The sequence below is a fragment of the Diabrotica undecimpunctata genome, chromosome 1 (genome assembly GCF_040954645.1).
Source record: "Diabrotica undecimpunctata isolate CICGRU chromosome 1, icDiaUnde3, whole genome shotgun sequence".
In the NCBI taxonomy this organism is placed as follows: domain Eukaryota; kingdom Metazoa; phylum Arthropoda; class Insecta; order Coleoptera; family Chrysomelidae; genus Diabrotica; species Diabrotica undecimpunctata.
This window is the reverse complement of record NC_092803.1, coordinates 95760231-95782422: the sequence shown is the minus strand read 5'-3', so window position 1 is coordinate 95782422 and position 22192 is coordinate 95760231. Positions and strand designations below refer to the sequence as shown.

Here is a 22192-nt window from a genome sequence, read left to right as displayed (position 1 = left end):
TAGTTTTATTTTGGATTATTCAATATCTAATATGAGGCTTATTTTAAATGGAACACCATGGATATTAATTAATCGCAATGATTATGCTAAGAACTTTAACTTTTCTTAACGTAGGTTTTCTTTGCCAAAATTAATATCCCAACTGATATTTCCAACTTTTTATTTAACCAAACAAATTTACAATGCTATGTTATTTCCGCCATTATAACAACTTCTCTCTACAACCTTACTCCCCTTGTACATTGCCACTTGGGCGAGTCCATTAGTCTTACAGGTTGCAACTAAGTACATAATGTTGCAAGACTGACCTAAAATCCTATATTATACAAAATGAAAAGTCCCAAACACGTAATACTAAAAAAAGTTTCCTCTTTTGAACGGTATAAATATGTCCTATACTTAAGTCTCATTTTGCGTAATTTACAATCATTTAAACTCTTCATCGGTATATTGATTTTAAAACAAAAGATATAGTTAGTGAATGTCATTGTATGACATTGTCATTTTCTGACATTACGGTCTGGTAATTGTCAAAATATAAACATTCGTGTGTAATATTTAACTTTCATTGTTCCTAAAAATGAAGAATTACACTATTCATGAAAGAGTTGACATGGTATTTTGCATTGGAGAATGTTTGGAAAATTGTCTTTTAGCTTCTAAAGTTTATGCTCAAAAGTATCCTGATAGAAGACACCCACACAAGGAAGTTTTTGAGAGATTGCTTAATAGATTCCGTGCTACTGGTAATGTTGCATACGAAAAGGTAAACAAAAATAAACCAGTTATTGGTGACAACGTTAACGAACTTAATGTCCTGCTTTCTGTTACGGAAAACCCAAATAATAGTACAAGAAAAATTTCGGGTAAATTAGAAATTAGTCAAACTAGTGTATGTAGAATACTTAAGACCAACCACTTTCATCCGTATCACATTCAACTTCACCAGCATTTGACAGAACAAGATTATGGTAACCGTTTAAATTTTTGTTTATGGACTTTAGATAAAGTTGGAGAAGATCCTGATTTTTTTAGAAATGTATTATTTACAGACGAATCGACTTTTCATAATAATGGTCTAGTAAATAGACATAATTTTTATTATTATGACACAGAAAATAAACATTTATTTCGTACTGTTGATCGCCAACACCGATGGAGTGTTTTTTTGACGAACATCTCAATGGGACAAATTTCCTAAATTTTTTAAAACAAGATTTTTGGACACTGCTTGAGAACCTTCCACTTAGTCGACGAACAAAAATGTGGCTCCAGTTGGACGGAGCTCCTGCTCATTTCTAACGTAATGTTAGGAACTACCTTAACAGAAAATTTACAAACAAATGGAGACGTAGAGGTGGTTTATATAATTGGTCCCCTAGGTCACCAGGACTAACCAAGATGGATTTTTTTTAAGTGCGGTTATATTAAAAATATTGTATATGCTACACCTCCGACTACTAGAGATGACATGAAATTAAGAATTATAAACGCGTTTGCTTCAATAACTCCTGCTATGTTAAATAATGTAAGTAAATCATTCGAAGATAGAATCACTTGTTGTATTGCACAAGATGGCAAGCAATTTAAACATCTGTTACATACCTGAAATTTTTTTAATTATACTAAGTTTTGGATTATTTTGTATTATTTATGTTCATTATTCATTTTGTATTATTTGTTTTATTAAAATTCTTTCTGTTTCGTTATGTATTTAATTGTTTTCAAAAAAAGAGTGTGTGCTCGTAAGCACGTAAGAAGTTATAGGTACATCTTATTATTATTATTATTATTATGAATTCAACAAAATACATATATTTTACAGTTTTATTTTTATTTAAATATTAAACTTATTTTAATACTTAAAATAATACAAAAAATTAAACATAACGTTAATATCTACGTCATTTTTGAAAACTGTAACCTTGCGCAGTTGCCTTTCACTTGATGAATCGTAGAAAATCTAAAAAAACATCAGATTTTCAACAAATTTTGTTTATTTTCTTTTCATCATATTTTAATACTAATTATCCTATTCCCAACGAATACAAATCCAAAGACATAATAATTTTAGTTTATTTACAAAAAATGTATTTACAACTACACTGGTTTCGTTTATAACAATATGTCAATATGATGGGTTTAAAAATCGAAAGTAACAATTAAAAATATTTAAAATCGATTTCCGTTTAACAAAATTTTAAATTACGGCAAAACTATTAATCCTAGTTATAGGACATCCGTATATCATTCGAAAGAGAAAAAATTTTTTAATTTAATAATTCATTAATATACAGGGTGTTCCATTTAAAATAAGCCTTATATTACACATTGAATAATCCAATAATGAAACTACAAATTTTAAACACCCTGTAAATAAATGTTTAATAATTAATCATAAAATACATTCGACCAATATCCAGCTATTTAGATATATGAGTAATTTTATTAGAATTGCTTAAATAAATTATGAATGAGTCCTCGTTTAAAGTTTTACATTTTAAGAAAATTCGACATAACTCAGAACACTCTGTACATAGGTAGAGGGAAGTCTTATGAAACTATACCTTATTTTTTGCAGACAATTAAATAATCCAATAAAATACAGGGTGTTCCATAAGAAAAAATATAACTTTGATACGCCGCACTTTATTGTGACACCCTGTATATTTTAGAATAATTTTAAAATGTAGCCTTTATCAACCTACATACTATACATTTAAAATTTTTTCAAAATCTTTTACCGTTTTGCTGTAATCTTCCGTCCCGTTAGTGGTGACTCACCCTGTATATATGTAGTAGTTAGCCAATATCGAAAATAGGACCAACCGTATAATTAGGAAAAGAATAGAGATCGAAAAACATCCAAGAAATTTAAATAGCAGAGATGACGCCCAGAGGCTCCCAAATACGTGAAAATCAATTCTAGATAAAAGAAAATCGTAGAAATTAAAATAGTGAATAAGATCTGCCCACGCTGCGCAAAAGACCAATCCAAGAAGCGCTAAAAGGCATGACCAAAATCTTTTGTAAACCAGTTGGTAGTTGTTGCTGTTATATTGTAACTATATTATAAATAAATACAAAAAAAGGTAACTTACCTGATCTCCATATGAATTATCAATTACCCATCCACGAATAGTAAGCCCATTAGATTTTCCTACATATACACAATGGTGGGGACAATTGAGCAAATTAATATTCTTTATTATGGATCCATCAAATGCTTCTATTTTAATAAATTGTGGTTTTTTAGGACCTTTGTCTCCCAGATGATCCCAATATAGTTCTCCTTTACCATTTAATAAAGATCCTAAACGTATTTAAATAAAATAATAAAATATTTTATGGTTTTAAATACACTCATCAAAACAAAAAAGAAGACATTTATAGATGTTCGTAGTTTTGAACTAATTATTTTAATAAATTATTTTTATTTAATTACATCTAGCGCTATTTGCTACAAATATAGGAAAGTTTTTGTTACTGAACTGTAAATTTGCTTGTGAAAAAAAAAAATAAAAAGAGATAAATATCAAAAACTTCAATTTATTTTTTTAATAACAACGCTGCTAAAAATTATATTCTAACAATGCTAATAGCGTGTATGGGCTCCTCTAACTCGCCCATAGTTGTAAAAGTTGATCCTCTCTAGCTGTTGCCGCCCTTGCACGATGCGTATAAGATTGTCTTTTAATAACTCTATACATTTCATGTTTGGTCCAGGCTCTATTTATCCCAGCACGACTAACATTTAACATTTCTGCTGTATGGCGTCTTGAGTAACCTTGATGAATTAAAGTTATTGCCCTAGCCACAGTATATTGCTTAAAAAAAATAAGCAATATTTTTAAGCAATATACTGTGCCCTAGCAACTTGAATCTCTGTGAGATACACTTTGCTCCTTAGGAGTCTTCCAAGAACATCAAAATCCATTAATTCTTAACAACTTTAACGTAAATATCAACAGAAATTTAATAACGGAATAAACATGATTCCAAAATGTTATCAAATTTTGCATTTTTAATGTATACAAGAAAAACGAAGATAAGAAACTTGTTTTTTCATTTATAAAAACTTATGTGTTTACTGGTTGGATGTACGTATTAAAGTTCCTATCTAATGCAATAAACAATTTACACTAAATTAAGTTAGTTGCTCTTTTTACGATTTGATCAGTGTATTATTCAAATCTTAAAATCAAACGTACGGTCTGTTTATTTAGGCTTTTATTTAAAATTTTATTTATTTGTATGATAGCATCTTTAACGTAAAATACTGATTAACTGCAATTAAATATACATCTTTATTTTTATGTTACACGCAGCAACCAAATGCTTCTTCAATATTCGCAGTGTTTTTGCAGAGATGAATGATTGTATGACTTCGTTTCTCGTACTTATTTGCATACAATTAACTCTATTATAATAGTACGGAAACTTAACTATACTTACAGGTTTTTCTTGTTACTATATTGACACGATCTATTCATATTAAAGCAATGCATGATAATTTGTGTGCCAGTCTACCAAGTAGCCTTCCTTTGACAAAAAATTTTTTTATTCATAATTATTATACATAATTTTTATCAAATCGGTTAACATACGCCATATCAATGTTATATAAAGTGCTGCGCTAAACATACTGTACCAACTCTAGGCTGCGTATCTTTCAACTGGTCCACGCGACTGAACTTTTGGTTAAATGTCGGTGAGATTCCTTTGGTCATATTGAGGTCCTGAATGATACCATAAACACTACAGACATTTTTCTGAACAATAAAAAAAAAGTTTTATACTTCGATGAACCTGATCTTTCAGTTTTAAACATATGATATAAACTCATTGGAACATGATCTTCAGTTATGATGTTATTTAAGGGTCCATAATTCTTGTATATCGTTCGAGGCAAGCTGATTAGCAACCAAAAGGTCTGAGTCTGATTGTACTGGTAACACCGTTGGGAATAATGAAAGTAAATACGTATTTTCCCATATAAGGATCCGTAAGCTCCGTAGCAATCACCAGCTGGTCAAACAAAAAAAAAGAAATTGACCATATACTTATTGATAATCGATATTCGGCGTACTGGATGTAAGAATATGTAGAGGTAATAATATAGACTGACCACTACCTTTTTAGAGAAAAAGTCAGAACCACCTGTATATCTTAATCTAATTCTACCAATAAATAAACAGTTGTGGACAGGATTTCAAATCCAGAGTAATAGCCTGTAAGGATAAGGATGGCCCTATAATTAATAGCAAATGGCTGATATTAAAGAAATGTGTTAATCAGTTTTAATAACTGCTTAGTGGTAATGAGAAGAAAGATCCAATAAATGTTTTTAAACTTAAAATTAATAAAAATGCTCAAGTCAATTTTCACCAATCAATTTAAAAATAAAAAGTAACAAAGCCCCTGTTTCTGATAATCTCCCTGCTAAACCCTCTAAAATCAGCGGCGAACTGCTATTAAAACACATACATAAATTAACTATAATCTAATAAAGGCAAAATATACCCTTGGACTAGAAATTCACAAAAAAGAGATATGATAGTGTGCGATAATTATAGAGGCATCGCCCTACTTAATATACTTAACATTGTCTAATGTGTTATGTAAAAGAACGCTTCCTTAAGCTGAGCAAATAGTATGGGAATAACACTATTTGTTCTTCAGCATTATTCAGATAAACTTAACAAATTCTTCAGAAACTCACAGAGACCAACATCGATAGCCACCAAATATTTGTGAATATCAAAAGAATAATTTTAAAGAGGCATGTCAGAGCCCAAAATAAGAGTACGAGGTGTTTCCTTACTAAAAATGGATTAAGACAAAAAGGTGGGATATCATTTATTCTATTTAACTATGCTGCAAAAAGTAATTCGAGAATTTTGAAATAACCCTAATAGTACAATATTTAATAAATCTTTAAAAGTGGTTTGATGTGTAGATGACGTTGACATCATTACTAGGTTCACAAACACCTTAACTGAAGAAGTTGGATAATTAAGGATGTATTGAAAACTGAATCAAAATAAATGTATAAAAGACAAAATATATGCGCTACTCTAAGTCAAATTTTCATATAATCAGATTAATAATAAATGATATGGAATTAAATCTCCACGATGCTAGGTCTCACCCGAAAGTGGAACAAATTAAAAATACTTCAATTGCAATAGGAATATGCTCAATACTCTTTGCCGCAGGTAAAACTCAACTCAGAAATAAAAAAAATTAACATAAACATCCCAAGTATTACTGAGATGAGATAGCTGGAAACAAAGGGAATAAAAATAAAATTGAAGAAGTGAAGAGAAAATACAAATTTAACATCAAATAATTACCATAGATAATAATCGACTACTGATGTATTAAAAAGACATAGAAGACGAATGGGTCAAAACCTATAGGAACTCACTGCCATAGGAACTGTTGACCTTCAAGGATAACCGAACAGAACCACAGTTAAGACAACAGAAGAAGCCGTCACTTAATAAGTGCGAACTTCTAATGCAATAAAACTAGCTCAAAAAGCGGCAAATCCTGGTGACATAATACATATATATATATATATATATATATATATATATATATATATATATATATATATATATATATATATATATATATATATATTTATATATATATATATATATGTGTATATATATATTTATATATATATATATATATATATATATATATATATATATACATATAACAACCCTCCCAAGACTGGTTAAATTCAATATTTATTCCAATGTCAAAAAAATGGGGCAAATAAATGCTTCTATTTGAGATTAATGATTATAATGAGCCATGTTCTTAAAATTATCTTGAAAGTTATTCATTGCCGAATATACATGAAATGCGAACAAAACTTAAAGCAATGAACAAAAATGCGGAGAAAAGACAAAGGATGTTTATATAGAATTGTGTAGAAAGATGAGTTTCATAGAATATAAAAAGGCGTTTGACTGAGTAACACACACCAAACTCATTGACCAACTCACTAGACAAGGGTTTGACCAACAAAATATCAGTTTTATTAAAAATATGTACTGAAAACAGACAGTATTAGTCAAAATAGGTGAAAACCTGTCCAGTAATGTTCCTATAATATGGGGAGTATGCCAAGGGTGTACTCTGTTACCCTTCTCTTAAATTGTTAATTCAAAGTATTCCAAAGTGTACTGGAAAATATCCAAGAAGGCAATTAAGATAATAAAAGGCTGATCAACAACCTAAGATATGTCAATGATACATCCTGGTGAACACCATGGAAGGGCTTTAACGACTCATAGACGCAGTGGCAGAAGAAGGCGAATCCTTTGGTCTTTAAGTCAATACAAAATAAAACAAAAGCAATGGTAATAAGCAAACGTTCAAATCTACAAGCATGACAGACGTTAATAAATTTAAATACTAATAATAAAACACCAACAACTTTTGTTTTCAAAACTTCCACAAAATTCATCTAGATTTCCGTATCACTACAATTTTTCTATTTTTGGTATGCCCGTTCACTTTGTAGTTTTCAACTGAATAAGTTGAGGAGGCGAGAACTGTTTGTCTTAAGTTGGTTAACGTAAAACTACCTATTAACGGAATATATAAATTCGTGATGTAAATCCGGCCTATTCAAAAAATTGAATTTTTTGAAGTTATACTTCTATACGCGCGCTCCACGTTGGAAATTTGTACGGGAGTGAATCGGTGAAATCATTACATAGGTAAAATAATAAGTAAGAGGGAGACAGAAGATATATTTTCTCTCTATTCATCTCTCGAGAATATAAAAATGTTCCTTTTGTATAAATATAATAATATTATATATATATATATATATATATATATATATATATATATATATATATATATATATATATATATTATATATATATATATATATATATATATATATATATATATATATATTATATATATATATATATATATATATGAAAATTACTGAGTTCTCGGGAAGAACCGCGTTGAGAATTTAAAACTCGACGTTTCGGCACCCATTTTGGAGCCATTATCAAGAGGGATACGGTTCGGTTCGAGTTCGGGGTCTCAATCTGCCTACTCCCCTCACTCGAGACGTACCAGTATCGTGTTCTATATTGCAAGAACTGTCTCTCGGCACTGAGGTCTCAATCTGCCTACTCCCCAGTGTCGAGTGACACTGTCGTCACTCGACACTGGGGAGTAGGCAGATTGAGACCTCAGTGCCGAGAGACAGTTCTTGCAATATAGAACACGATACTGGTACGTCTCGAGTGAGGGGAGTAGGCAGATTGAGACCCCGAACTCGAACCGAACCGTATCCCTCTTGATAATGGCTCCAAAATGGGTGCCGAAACGTCGAGTTTTAAATTCTCAACACGGTTCTTCCCGAGAACTCAGTAATTTTCATTCATCTGACCGCGGAAACTTATCCGAACATATATATATATATATATATATATATATATATATATATATATATATATATATATATATATATATATATATATATATATATATTATATATATATATATATTATATATATATATATATATATAATATAATATTTATTAATATTATTATTTATGTGATGTTTTGTATTATTTATTAAATGTTCATAATTATTTTAGTCTTTTGTATTTCAAAATAATAATCGCAATAAATCACTGTATGACCGAGAACTGTCAATTTTGAAATACGTTTGTGTCATGTCTAATTGGCAAATATTTTACGTGTTTGGTTCATACGCTGGTGTAGGTGAGTTCGAATCCCAATATGAATTCCCTTTTTTATTTTTGAAATATTTAAAAACCCCACGTTATTTTTATTAAATATATGTAATATACGCAAAAATGTTAAATTTTAAAATAAAATGAAAATTTACAACATAATCCGAGTTGTTGGTCTTATTTCGTTTTTGACTGTACTTCTATACGCGCGTTCGACGTTAGAAATTTGTGTGTATTCGTATATATTGAGTGAATCGGCAAAATCATTACATATATCTAATATATAGGTAAGCGAGAGACAGAAGATATATTTTCTCTCTCTGTCTCTTTCGAGAATAAAAATGTTCCTTTTGTAAACATATTTAATATTGATTAATATTATTATTTTTTTATTAATATTATTATCATGGTAAATTAAACATATGCGTAAGTTATGTATATTGTCATTTTTAAATACTAATGAATATTGCATTTTAATTTGTATTGTATTATAATATTGAATTATGTGGCAGTGTATTGTATTGTATTTTTATATTAATAACAAAATTAATAATGCATTTTTTTGCATTCGACTCCCTTTATACATATATGAAAATAAAAATATATATTTTCATTAAAATATTGATTCAATCCTTCATTTACTTACTATGCTCCTATTACAGGTCAAATGTTTATATACAGCAAACGATGCACCATATACCTGTATACCTAATTCTTTTTCTCTTTCTGCTCTCTCTTACCTATAGCATTACATATGTAATGCTTGTGCAGATTGACTCCCATATAAATTTGTAACGACGAACGCGTGTATAGAAGTATAACTTCTACCGGCATGCCACACCCGTTTTTTTTGTAAATACGTTTAAGTTGGCTAAACTTAAATTTATTAAGCCATTTTTTTATGTATAAATGGTGGGGTGACATGTTCTAGCTTTTGTTTAAGTTATTTCGATTTAATCAATGGACCCTATCAATTCAAGAGCGGTCGTTAATCCTTAATGTTTCAGGTAAGCATTAAGAAATTCATTGGTAACAATATTTGTTTGCAATAATTATTACAGAAAATACTTTTTTAGCTACATGCAATAGTTTGGTTATTAGAAATGGTTAATAGTTGTATTTTTTATAAAACACTTTAGTTTTTTGGCCAAAATAAAGTAGAATTTACAAAAATAGATTAGGACGGTATGAGGGCACAATTTTAGTAGCTAATGTAATTCCGGCTCAATGGGCCGTAATTACGAATGTTGATGGTTTTTTTCAATTCAACTTTTTGTTCATTAATATCAAAAATCATTAAAAAAAAAGGAATATATTCTTTAAAAATATATATTAAATAAAACGTACTATCAAATTCCGTATAAAAATTTTGCTATAAAAGCAAAAAAAGAAAGTTTTTAACTATGAAAGTCAGGTACTTATTTTTAATGGTAGGAAATTTAAAAAACTCTCGAATTTGTTCCCAATTTTTTTTTTTTTTTTTAACTTACTTAAGTTAAAACATAGTCTGACAATTAATTAATTACAAAAAAACATTAAAATAATTTTATTTTATTCTGGGGGGTATTAGATTTTATTATATTTCGCATGTGCTCTAATTTCGGCCTAATTCACATTTATCCTGAAATGGTATCTACAAAAAAAGACTCAATTACTTACATTTGATTTTTTTTCTAGAATCATGGTCAGAACTAAAAAGTCTCAGCCAATGCAAAGAAAAAAATATTCACAAGAGCCACTGGATCGGACCATAAATGACATGAATACTGGTATGTCTGCCTATAAAGCATCCAAGATGTATGGTATACCAAAAAGTACATTTAAAGATAAAATAATGCAAAAGTACACGCACAAAAATATCGAAAGACATCCAGTTTTAACTAGTAATGAGGAAAAACTAATCGTAAAATAGATATTGTTTTTGGCTGTAGCGGGTTTTCCCGTGACACGCGATCAGCTTATTAAAACCATAGCAGTACTCATTAAAAATCTAAAGTGAGCCAGTCCGTTTAATAATGGAATTTCTGGAAATAGATGGTACTAACATTTCCTAATCCGGCAGTAAAACTTTTTGTATCGCAAAATCTGACAGCTAGCCGTTCCTTCGTTACAGAGGAAAGGATAAGAAATTGGTTCAAGAAAGTATATGATTATTTTTGTCAAAATGGCATTACAGATATGTTAAAAGATCCAAGCCGAATATTTAACTGCGACGAGACAGCCTTTTTCATGGCTTCACAGGACAAACAAGTGTTACTTAAAATAGGGTCTAAAACTATTTTAATAAATGGTTGAACGAAAAAACATTAAGCGACCTGTCCTGTTATTTTTGGATGTACATATTGGTCATATATCTCTGGCATTAAATGAGTTTTGTCGTAAAAATGAAATTGATTTGGTAGCACTGATTCCAAGTTCCATACATATCATGCAGTCGCTTGATTTTGCTATATTTCGACCTGTTAAAGCTACAAGGCGCAAAATAGTTCATGATTTCTGAACCTATTTTGAAAATCGATCTTCCATAAAAGTCTGCTGAATCCTATTTTGTCACTTCCCCAAAATTTTCAACGCCATTTAAAAATGCATTTTATTTCCTCAGAAAAATATCTCAAACGTCCAAAAGAAAGGCTACAAAATATTAACACCTGTAGTAACGATTGCTGAAGATAGATGTACAAAACCGAATAACCCAAGGGAAAAAATGCATCCGAATACTGAATTCATTACTGTGGTCTAATAAAATAAAAATGCATACCAAACTTCGCGTATACAGAGCAATTGTAGAACCAATTACCACATATGGTGCCGAATGTTGGACGATAACAAAGAATGAACGAGATAAAGTAGACGTTGTGGAAATGGATTATCTTAGAAGGTCATGTCGAGTATCGAGAATGGAAAGAATCAGGAATGAGGAAATACGAAACCGTACAGGAATTAGAGATACTCTTTCAGATAGAATACAAGGAAGGCAATTACAATGCTATGGTCACGTGATGAGAATGGAGGAGGAGCGGTGGCCAAAGAAAGCCTTAATGTATGTTCCGCCAGAAAGAAGGAAAAGGGGAAGGCCACCAAATTCCTGGAGAAGAGAAATTACAAAAACAATGCAATCTAGAGGCTTAGAAGAGGGAAATTGGAGAGATAGGAAAAGATGGAGGCGGAAATGCGGGAAGCGGCAATCGCCGTAGGACCCCCGTTATATGATGATGAGTAACGATTGCTGATGATTTTATAGAGTACCAGAGAAGAGTAGAAGCTGAAAAAAATGAAAAGGAGAAAATGAAATTTGAAACAAAAATGTTGATTCTGGCAGAAAAACAGGTAAAAGAACTAGAAAGCCGAAAGCTAATAATTCAATAGATTTAAAGGTGGGCGACTACGAACTAGCTGACTACTTCATTGTAGTTTACGAGGAGAAACATTGTCCAGTAGTAGAAGGAAAAGCAGAAGATAAATTTAAAGCTGGAAAAAATATAATATTATTGAAGATGGCCAGAGACAGATTATAGTATTTGGTATGATACAGAGGAAATTGCTTGTTTAATTGCACTGACTCAGTACATTAATAAAAGGGGTCTTTTTTCTGTACATTAGATAAATAATTTGTAGGTCTTTCACAGCTATTTTACAATAAATGGAAAAAAGACTATTTCTTCGTAACCTATGAAAGTATTTTTTGTTGTTCTTTTATGTTCAAAATGTATTATGTATATACATTGTTTTATTTTATTTAGTTTTTCTATGTCTTTTCTATATAAAAATTATGTTTTTATGCTTCTTTTCTTATTTATACCTACTTTGAAAATAATAAAATACATATTTACAAAAGACTATGTATATAGTTAAAAACAAAAAAAAAAAAGATAATTCTTTTGATATACGGGCCGGAATTAAATCACCATTAGGCCGGAATTACCACTAATTTTTCAACATAGGCCAGAATTAAAGTTTTTTGCATTTTAGTGAAAACAATTTTTTTTGTCGAATAACAAATACATTTCTCAATTTTGATAACAAAAACATCAAGTTATCAAATATACTTTAAATCCATTTTCTCTATTATTTTGTTTCCTTAATATTTACGTCTAAAGTCAAATATTTCTTAACTGAGCCGTTATTAGGTCTGTTGACTTTATTTAGAATTATGTCTGTATTTAGAATTGGTCATTAAAAGAATGATTATGGTTTAGAAGGTGACATATGTACGTAGAATCTGTTTTTCTATTATTGAAAGACCTTTTGTGTTCTACTATTCGTTTGTTAAATTTCTACTAGTTTGACTGATCGGTTTTTGGGCAATCGTCATATTTAAGCTTATATACAGCACTGTGTAAGTGATTTTTTTTAACTCTTGTTTTTCTTAATATATTTGCCTAAAATGTGTTTTCTCACCTTACCTTTTATATATCAGCATCTAAATATAAAAAGTAGACAACGGACGAAAAGAAGAAAATATTGGTTATCTAATTTAGGCAGTGGGACACTTTGATGATTTTGCGACAAGATCTGTGTCTAGCACAAAAAAAGAAGACCTATATAAAGCATTGGAGGAAACAATCGTAGACCTATGTATAGCACTGGAGGAAAGAATCGTAGACCTATGTAGAGTACTGGGCGAAAAAATCTGTGTCGAGCACTAGACGAAAGAACGAAAGCTTATATGTAACAGTGTATAAAATATTGGGTTCCCCTGTCAAGCAGTGGACGTTCAATTAGTGAATAGAAGAAGGTAACATGAGATGAAAAACAGATTAGCTAAAGAAAAAGAAGAAGACGAAAGAAAGGAAAAGAAAAAAATGATTCGACTTGTCAGTAAGCGTAATGCCACCCGAACACCTGAACAGGTGCAAACATCAAAGGATGCCGCTTTTTCCCACGGTCGGTAAAATTTTCCCAGCGCCAAGTGCCGCAACATCTACTACGTAAAATGTTTGTTCTGAAAGCTGGTGTTATTCCTTTGTTTATGTATTTGGCTAATTTTGTTGATATCTTGCTGCATAAGTAATCGAGCAGAAGATATTGGATTTTTTTTCTGTTGGTGGAAATACTAATTCCAGGGCTTGTTTATGTAGTTTTTGATTTAAAATTTTATTTATTGTTTGTTCGTTGTACCTATTAAGTAATAAATAAAATTCTAAATCAAATAGCTGTAATAATAATAAATTATAATAAATTTTGTAGAAGTTTTGAAAACAAACGTTTTCAGGATTTTTTTATTGTAAGGTAGAATGAATTTCCGTCAAGCAACGGTCGAATCCATCACACACTTAAATACCTTAGTTCATGAATAATCAGATATAGACCTTGAGGTCTAGAGCCTAGGTTAAAATCTAAGCTAGAGTTGAATACTTAAGATCTGCATTCCTTAAAATGAAAAACCTTTTAACTAATACAACTTTTTCACTAGATACAAGGTATCGATTTGTGAAAATATACAAATATTTTATTCTTTTATATAGGAAGAGGCATGGACAATTAACCCAAGTGCTATAAGAAGGTTGGAGGCCTTCGAGATCTAGATATTTAGAAGACTTCTGAAAATTGAAAAACGAAAAGACTCACTTATCTAGGACATGTGTACCGAGGAAGACTTTATGAGCTTTTAAGGTTGTTAATGGAGAAGAAAATTAAAGAAAGCAGAGATCCGAGTAGGAGATGTTTATGGTTAAAATACATCACAGAGTGAAGAGCTTGATACTTTATTTTCATTGAGTGCCGCAGAATTGTTGTCGACCTTCAGAGATGAAGAGTGTAACGAGTCCGTTACTTAAATAATCGTTTACCTTTTTTTGTGACTGGAATCTTTTAATTTAATTCTAAATTAAATTCATATTGAAATATTCTTAAACTAAATATTTAAATAACTCCCAGTAAATCTTATTTTCTAAGGTTGGCATTAAACTGCGCCCTCGGTGGTAAAATTCTGAAAGTACATTCATTCTGCGACGTGTAGAATCTCAACGTGGACTTGTCAACTGGATGTGATCGAAAGAGGATCGATTCGATCAGAGTAGTTGCGGCTGGGAGTGCCACTTTTTCCCGAATTTAGTTTAAGTTTATTTTATTGTGAAGAGCTGTTTATTTTAAAAGAAATCATTTGAGTTATTTTGTTGTTTTATACGAGGATATTTTCAGTTGGATCACCCTAGCCGACTACTCCAAGAATCCAGTTGCAAGTCAGGGGAAGAATTTTTTTTAGTTTTGGGGTTATCCTTACTTAGGACAAGGGGAAGAAATTTCAAGTTTATTTATGGAAATTAAGAAGAATTTTCAGTTGGAATTATTTGTCCAATAGTACCTGATCCAGGGAATCCAGGTTTGGTATCTTTTTACCACCTGAGTCTAGTTCTCCACCGGATCATCTTCGAGGGAAACCTACGGAAACCGGCAGGAAGAACTGACTTTTATTTTTGTTATCATTCAATTATTTTAAATAACTTTTGCTACGTCCTCTTCAAGGTTTTAACTTTTGGTTTCACTTTAATTTAAAAATATCCTTAATAATAAATATCTTCAATTTTTTTAAAAAAACATTTATCATTGTAATTTAATTTAATTATTTATTGTCTACCAAGGGTTGAGGTTATAACTCTCCCTTGAATTTCTCTTTGTTAGGTTATCGTGTGCACACATATCCGGAGAATTTTCACTTAAAACCCTAAACAATTATTGAACGAAAACTAAACTATTAGTGAGTAGTATATAATTATATTTATTATTTATACATTATTATTGGATATAACTTTTGTCACGATTTGAAATTAAGGGGTATATCAGGGGCAAATTGTTTTATAATTATATTCAGGGATTTTACTGTAAATATAGCTATAGTTAACTGTACATAAGAGGTGGTGGTTTAGTATATAAGCATTTAATATAGTTTGTACCTAAGTTTGGTAATTATTAAAGTTGTGGTTAAAATTTAATATTTCAATTAGTACCTATCTTTCATATTTCAGCAATACAAGATATCTCGGAAGAAAACATTTAACTTCCTGGCGCGCAAGCATTCATTAGAGCAACTTTTATGTTTCATCTGTTTATTTCTTGGTGGTTTTCTTGTCATTAGTTCTTATATCTTACGGTCTCTGTAGGGCATGCAAATTGGCCGAATCCTTCTTTGAGTGTCGAGTGGTCATTCTCCTGCATAGTCGCTAGCCAACACCTAATTCTGCTATATTTTGAAATTCATATCTACCCTTTATTTATTTCTTTTACATAATTTGTTTCTATCTAACTCCTTCCATCTTCCGTTATTCCACATATTAGTTTGTTGGTGTATCAAGGTACATTTTAGAGTTACCCTTTTGCTACACTGGATAGAGTCACCCCAGACTCCCTAACCACATTTTTGTTACATTAGCACAATTTTTGTTACAAGAGGTCACTTTAAAAAGGAACTGAAATGTGTTTACAACTTTGTATACGTGAATATAACTAAATAAATATAACTTCGCGAACTTCGTGGACACGAACTACGTAAACGCTTCGGATGAAAAATTTTAAGTATGGAGAAGTACAAAAACAAGGATTGTGGTGTAGGCGTTACAACTTTGAGTTATTTAGAAGTTATAGGGACCTAACGTCGTGAAATTTATTAACGTAATACATCTCCACCTTATCAGTTTCTTAATTGGCTATAAGAAGTTTAGAAGAAACTTTTTAAATAATTAAAAATCAAATAAAAATATTAAACAAAAAAAAATCGCAATAAAAACACTTGAGTTTGGGGCACACAAAACACGAACGTGTTTTGTGTGCCCCGATATCAATTGAAATAAAAAGTGACCAAATAAACTCAATATTTTAGTCTGTAAAACAACAATATAAATATTTACCGAAATGTGGACTGTGATTAAATTTAAATTAAAAGCAAGTATAAGGCAGTTCAAAATGGAAAACCGTTACCGAACCAGGTCTTTACTGATACTAATAGTCAAATTATACTATGTCAATCAATACAATTGTTTTACACTCACACCTTACATAAACTTACAGCCAATTATGCCGGTAACAACAAAAGATTGATTAAATGAATTGCCAGTTGGTCAAAACAACTTCCCTGTCAGAGTAACCCACATGACAACTGTAGCCTCAACTAGTTCATAACCTACGACAGTCCATAATTAGCAAACAGTAAACTCTAAAAAAGAAAGAGAAGCCCAGAAGAAAGTGTCAAAGCCCAGCGACAAATCAAAATAAAGGACTACTGGTTATCCAGCTCAAACAAATGCAACGACATATATGATAACCTAGAAAATAAAAATGATAACGAATACATAACAAATAAAAAAATTAAGAAAAAAACAAACCAAAACCACCTCAAATTTGTATCGCTAGCATGCAAAACATAAACCCGCTAATTAAGCTGTTACACAATATAGCTACAGACCTATAACTCTGCCTAATCAAAGCACTAGGAAGAGACCAGTACAGCCAAAATCAGAAGAAGCTTATAATATAATCATAAAAGCACTTATCCATAAAAAACTGAATTCCATACCTACCAGCCAAAACAAACTAAACATTTCGAATTGTTTTAAAGAATATTCATCAGTCAATAGATAGAGAATATATTAAAGAAAACATCAATTAACTTGGACATGAAGAAGTCAATGGGGCAAAATAAAACTACTACCTATTTTTTGTAGACTTAAAACAGAAGAAAAACAACATAGATATTGTCTTGAAAACAAAGAAATTGATGAACAAAGTTGGCATACTTAAAGCCTCACATGCAGTGTAGCATAGTGCACAAGATGCCAGAGGTATGGACATACAAAAAATTTTTGTCAGATGATCCCAAGTGAACGACAACAATTTAAAGTGTGTAAACTGTGGAGAAAACCACCCGGCAAATTATTGGGGCTGTGTAATACATAAACAGCTGTAGGAAAACTTCATTCAAAAGTGAGGTATAAAACCAGGCAAACAGTAAGTAACTTTTAACAAAACGTCACATATGTACAAATTGCACAAGTGCAACAACAACTTGTAGGCACAAATAAACCACTAACTATACCAAATAAAATCACTGAGCTTAAAAATATGATGCGAGAACTCATAACATAGATGGGTACACTCTAATCACAATGCTCGTCTCAAAGCTGGCCTAATGGAACAAGTCCTAAAAATAGCACCCTGGAACGTTAACGGCCTGAGACAACATGATCATAAACTAAAATACTTCATCAACAACTTGTTATTATGCTATGGTCGAAAACACATTTTACACGAAAAACTATTTTAAACTAACAAAACATAGCAGTTACTTTACTAACCAGAGCTATCAAAAGGATCACATACAGGCCACAAGTATTGCAGTAAAAGATAAAATAGAATGTCAGAGATTGCCTTTACCTAGAACAATTTGTTGGATGAGAGGCGTAGTGGTGTTGGGCCACAAAAAAGAAGAAATAATAGACAGTATGAAGTAGGCAATTAATGTCATATTAGTGTGTTGATATTGCAAGTTTGTTATTATTGCATATAATAATATTTAAGTAAATGTAATACTGTATTCTGTGTAAAATAAAAGCAAATAAAACCGAATCCAACCTACACAAACCTCTTTAAACGGGTAATTTTTTGGTGGTGCGACATTGTGGCGACCGTGACAGGACTTTTTGAGTTGGATTTCGGTGTAAATTTTGTAGTTCTGGGCCAGTGAGTTTTTACCACGTTCTTTTGGTTAGTGATTTGTATTGAGAACGTTTCGGTGGTTTTGAACCAAACGCACTATGGCAGCAGAATTGGAAAGTAGAAAAAAAACCAGAAGAGTATTAAGGGCTATTTTTACGCGTCTGGCCAACGAGTTAGAAGGTCTTATGAAAGCAGAATTATTGGACTACGAGTCAATAGAAGTGTCCTGGGAACTGTTAAAATGTAAGTTTGAGGAGTTACAGTCAATTGATTCCCAAATTACTGAATTATCATTTGAAAGCTCTACTGAAACGGAGCTAGAAGCAGAGATAGAGAGTTGTGATGTGTATTTGAGAAAGTTTTCCAAATGTAAAACCAGATATAACAAGCTGATGAAAGAAACGAAGACTGAAGCATCCAGCAGGCATAGTGCAGTGACCCAGAATACAGACGAGCCAGAGTTAACAGGTATGAGAAAATTTAGATTACCTACTATTGAATTTAAAAAATATGATGGCAGTATCAAAGGTTGGTTGGCATTCTGGGCACAATTTAAAAAGATTCATGAGGATGATTCTATTGATTGCCATGATAAGATAGAATATTTAATTCAAGCCACAGTACCAGGTAGTAGAGCACGTCAACTAGTAGAGAGCTATCCAGCTATGGCTGACAATTATAGTAAAATAGAAGAGAATTATATTAAAATAGAGAGTTACTAAAACTCATTTTGAGTAAGTCTGTATCTAAACAAAAGATTGATATATCTCAACTGTATGACAGCATTGAAACTCAACTGCGAGCACTGGAGACATTAGGTATCACATCTGACAAGTGTTCAGCAATTCTCTTTCCATTAATCGAATCTTGTTTACCTCAGGAATTGCTTAGGGTATGGCAACACTCCACAAATATTGACTGTAGAGATGGGACATTGGAAAACAGGTTGAAACTGTTGATGATTTTTCTCAGAAATGAAGTAGTGAATGAACAAAGGATTGCTTTAGCAGCTGAAGGTTTTGGATTGTCTGAAGAAGTGACTTCATCCTCTAAAGCTAGTGTCAAGAAATCATCAGGTTTTCCAACTGCTGCTAATTTAATTAATTGTGAAATTTCAGCTTGTTTCTTTTGTTCAGGTACACATGGTAGTGAAGATTGCTTTAAGGCACAAAAAATGACATTTGTTCAAAAGAGGGATATTCTCATTGGAAAGAAGGCTTGTTTTAGATGTCTAAAAGTGGGACATCAGACAAAAAGATGTAAAACAAGGCTAAGATGTGTTATCTGTAGCCAAGCTCATATAGTCTTGATGTGCCCCAGTTTAACAATAAGTCAAGGTAAGCATAGTAATAGTCAAAATGAGAACATGTCTTCTAAGGATGTCATAAACGACCAGGCTTTGACTAACCAAACTAAAGGTCATGCATTTTTGCAAACGTTGAGAGTCACTTTAACTGGTATCTTTGGTAATAGTAGAGTTGTTCGTGCCTTAATTGATAGTGGGTCACAAAGATCATATATATTAAAGGACACAGCTTTAAAATTAGGTTATCCCGTTAAACGACAGGAAAAAATTGTTCATTGTCTGTTTGGAGGGTCAGAAGTTGCAAACTCTCATAACTGTTATGAAGTCACAATACAGGGTAAGAACTCTACATATTCTTTTGAGGCCTTAGATCAACTAACAATTTGTAGTGATGTGACTCCAGTATTTCATGGTCCATGGAGGGAACAAGCCAAGAACCTTAATATTGATTTATCTAATGATCTCCAACCTGAACCAATTGAGCTGTGGCTGGGAGCAGATGTCGCTGGTTATTTGTATACAGGGGGTCGTCATAAGCTAGATTGTGGGCTAGTAGCTATAGAAACTCTCATTGGATGGACACTTATGGGAAAAATATCTACAAGTAGTAAACATTCTGATGTTGTCATGTCCACATTGAATCTTCTCATAAAGGATGCTTCCTTAAGTGAGCTTTGGGAGTTGAAAGCAATTGGTATTAAAGAGCCTACAGATAGACATACCAAAGAGGAGGCTGCTTTAGCTGCTAGGGATTTTTTTATGCAGACTGTAAGTGTAGATAAGATGGGCCCCTACGAGATTCGTCTTCCTTGGTTGGATGGTCACCCTCCTCTCCCCAGTAATTGTAAGTTGTCGGAGAAAAGACTAAATTCCACTCTTCAAAAGCTGAAACGTGATGGTCTTTTTGAAAGGTATGATGATGTTTTTGCTGACTGGCAAGCTGAGGTTATAATTGAGCTAGTTGGAAAGTTAAATGATGTTGATAACAGTCTAGGACATTTTTTACCTCACCGCCCAATGGTAAAGGAAGAAAGTACTACCAAGGTACGTCCAGTGTTTGATGCATCTGCGCATTCAAAGAATAAACCTTTACTTAACCACTGTTTAGAGAAAGGTCCAAATCTAATTCAGTTAATTCCTTCAATGTTTGTAAGGTTTAGAGACAACAAAATAGTAGTGATTTCTGATGTTAAAAGGGCATTTCATATCATATATCCTTTTGCATATATCCTTTTACAAAGTTTTTTTTGAGATTAAATAAAGACTACCTTTTGTGTTTTATTTTTTCTCTTTCAGGGATATATATACTGCTATATATTTACTTGTGAAAATAAACGATTTAAACTGTGTTTTATTTCCCCTTTTATTTCAGGTACACTGCAAACGTAAGTACTTGTACTTTGACTCTGATATATATGTATTTTGCTACTTGTATATTTAAACTCTAAATATAACTTTGATATATCTGTATATATAAACTTGTATGCTATTTCTTTTATTTGTTTCTTTCCCCAGGTACACTATTAAAATTACTTGTATTTCTTTGACTTTGATATATGTAATTGCTACTTATATATTTGAATATAACTCCTTGATATATATAACTTGTATACCATTTCTTTTATTTGTTTCTCTTTCCAGGTACACTATTAAAAATACTTATACTTTTTCCTATCTTTGAATTTATATTTTATTTTACACTGTTAAAAATTTCAATTTTTATTTTATTATTTTATGACCATAATATTTGTCGTTTATTTCATTTTCGAATTGATATATATTATTTATATTATTTATGCCTATTTGCCACTATTTGTTTATTTCCTACAGGTCCGATTGACTTATAAAGTTCTGTTGAAAAATAATTTGAATTTTTGCCTGTAGTTATTTTTACAGTGTACTTCTTCCCCTTTTTATTGCTGATTATTCCGATTGGCATAACGACCGACATCCCAGTCCTTATCCCAAGTCCCTAGCTCAACTCCTTCCCACTCAAAATATTTTGACAGGTGACATTCTCCCTAGTTATTAATTTCAAATTTGTTTATATTTGATTTATTGTTAATAAATAACGTTCATTACTTTTCAGATTCTTAGTTTAGAACTAATTGGTATAATTATTCTCCCGATTTCCGGATCTGGAGATAATTATACGTCTCTTTCAGGTTCTTAATATAAGTTATATATTATATCATTTTCTTCTTGTTATATATACTGTGTACTTGTTTAATAAACTTTATTATTACTGTTTATTCTTTTAAAAAGGCATTAATCCCTAGCTAGGTCACAATGGCCTCCGACAGAGAGCCTTACTCTCTGAGGTCACTCCACCAAGCGACGGATAGAGCGGATAACTTGCCTTCTCCCTCTCTAGAAAGAGATGGGAGTTACTCTAGTTACCGACATGGCGCCCAACTCTACGATAGAACATCACCACACCCTGAGACAACGGAGTGCTCACCACCGCCTGCGACGTCAGGCCTTCCTTCC

The 22192-nt window shown here is 31.5% G+C and overlaps 1 protein-coding gene across 1 annotated transcript in view; it reads right to left on the bottom strand.

Annotated features, from left to right (window-relative positions):
- Positions 1-22192, bottom strand: part of LOC140451643 (polygalacturonase-like) — a 264961-nt gene that overhangs the window by 158118 nt on the left and 84651 nt on the right. Inside the window, exon 2 of the mRNA XM_072545488.1 lies at positions 3102-3313. Within this exon, the coding sequence (XP_072401589.1) occupies positions 3102-3313 (212 nt within the window). The remainder of the gene's footprint in view (positions 1-3101; positions 3314-22192) is intronic.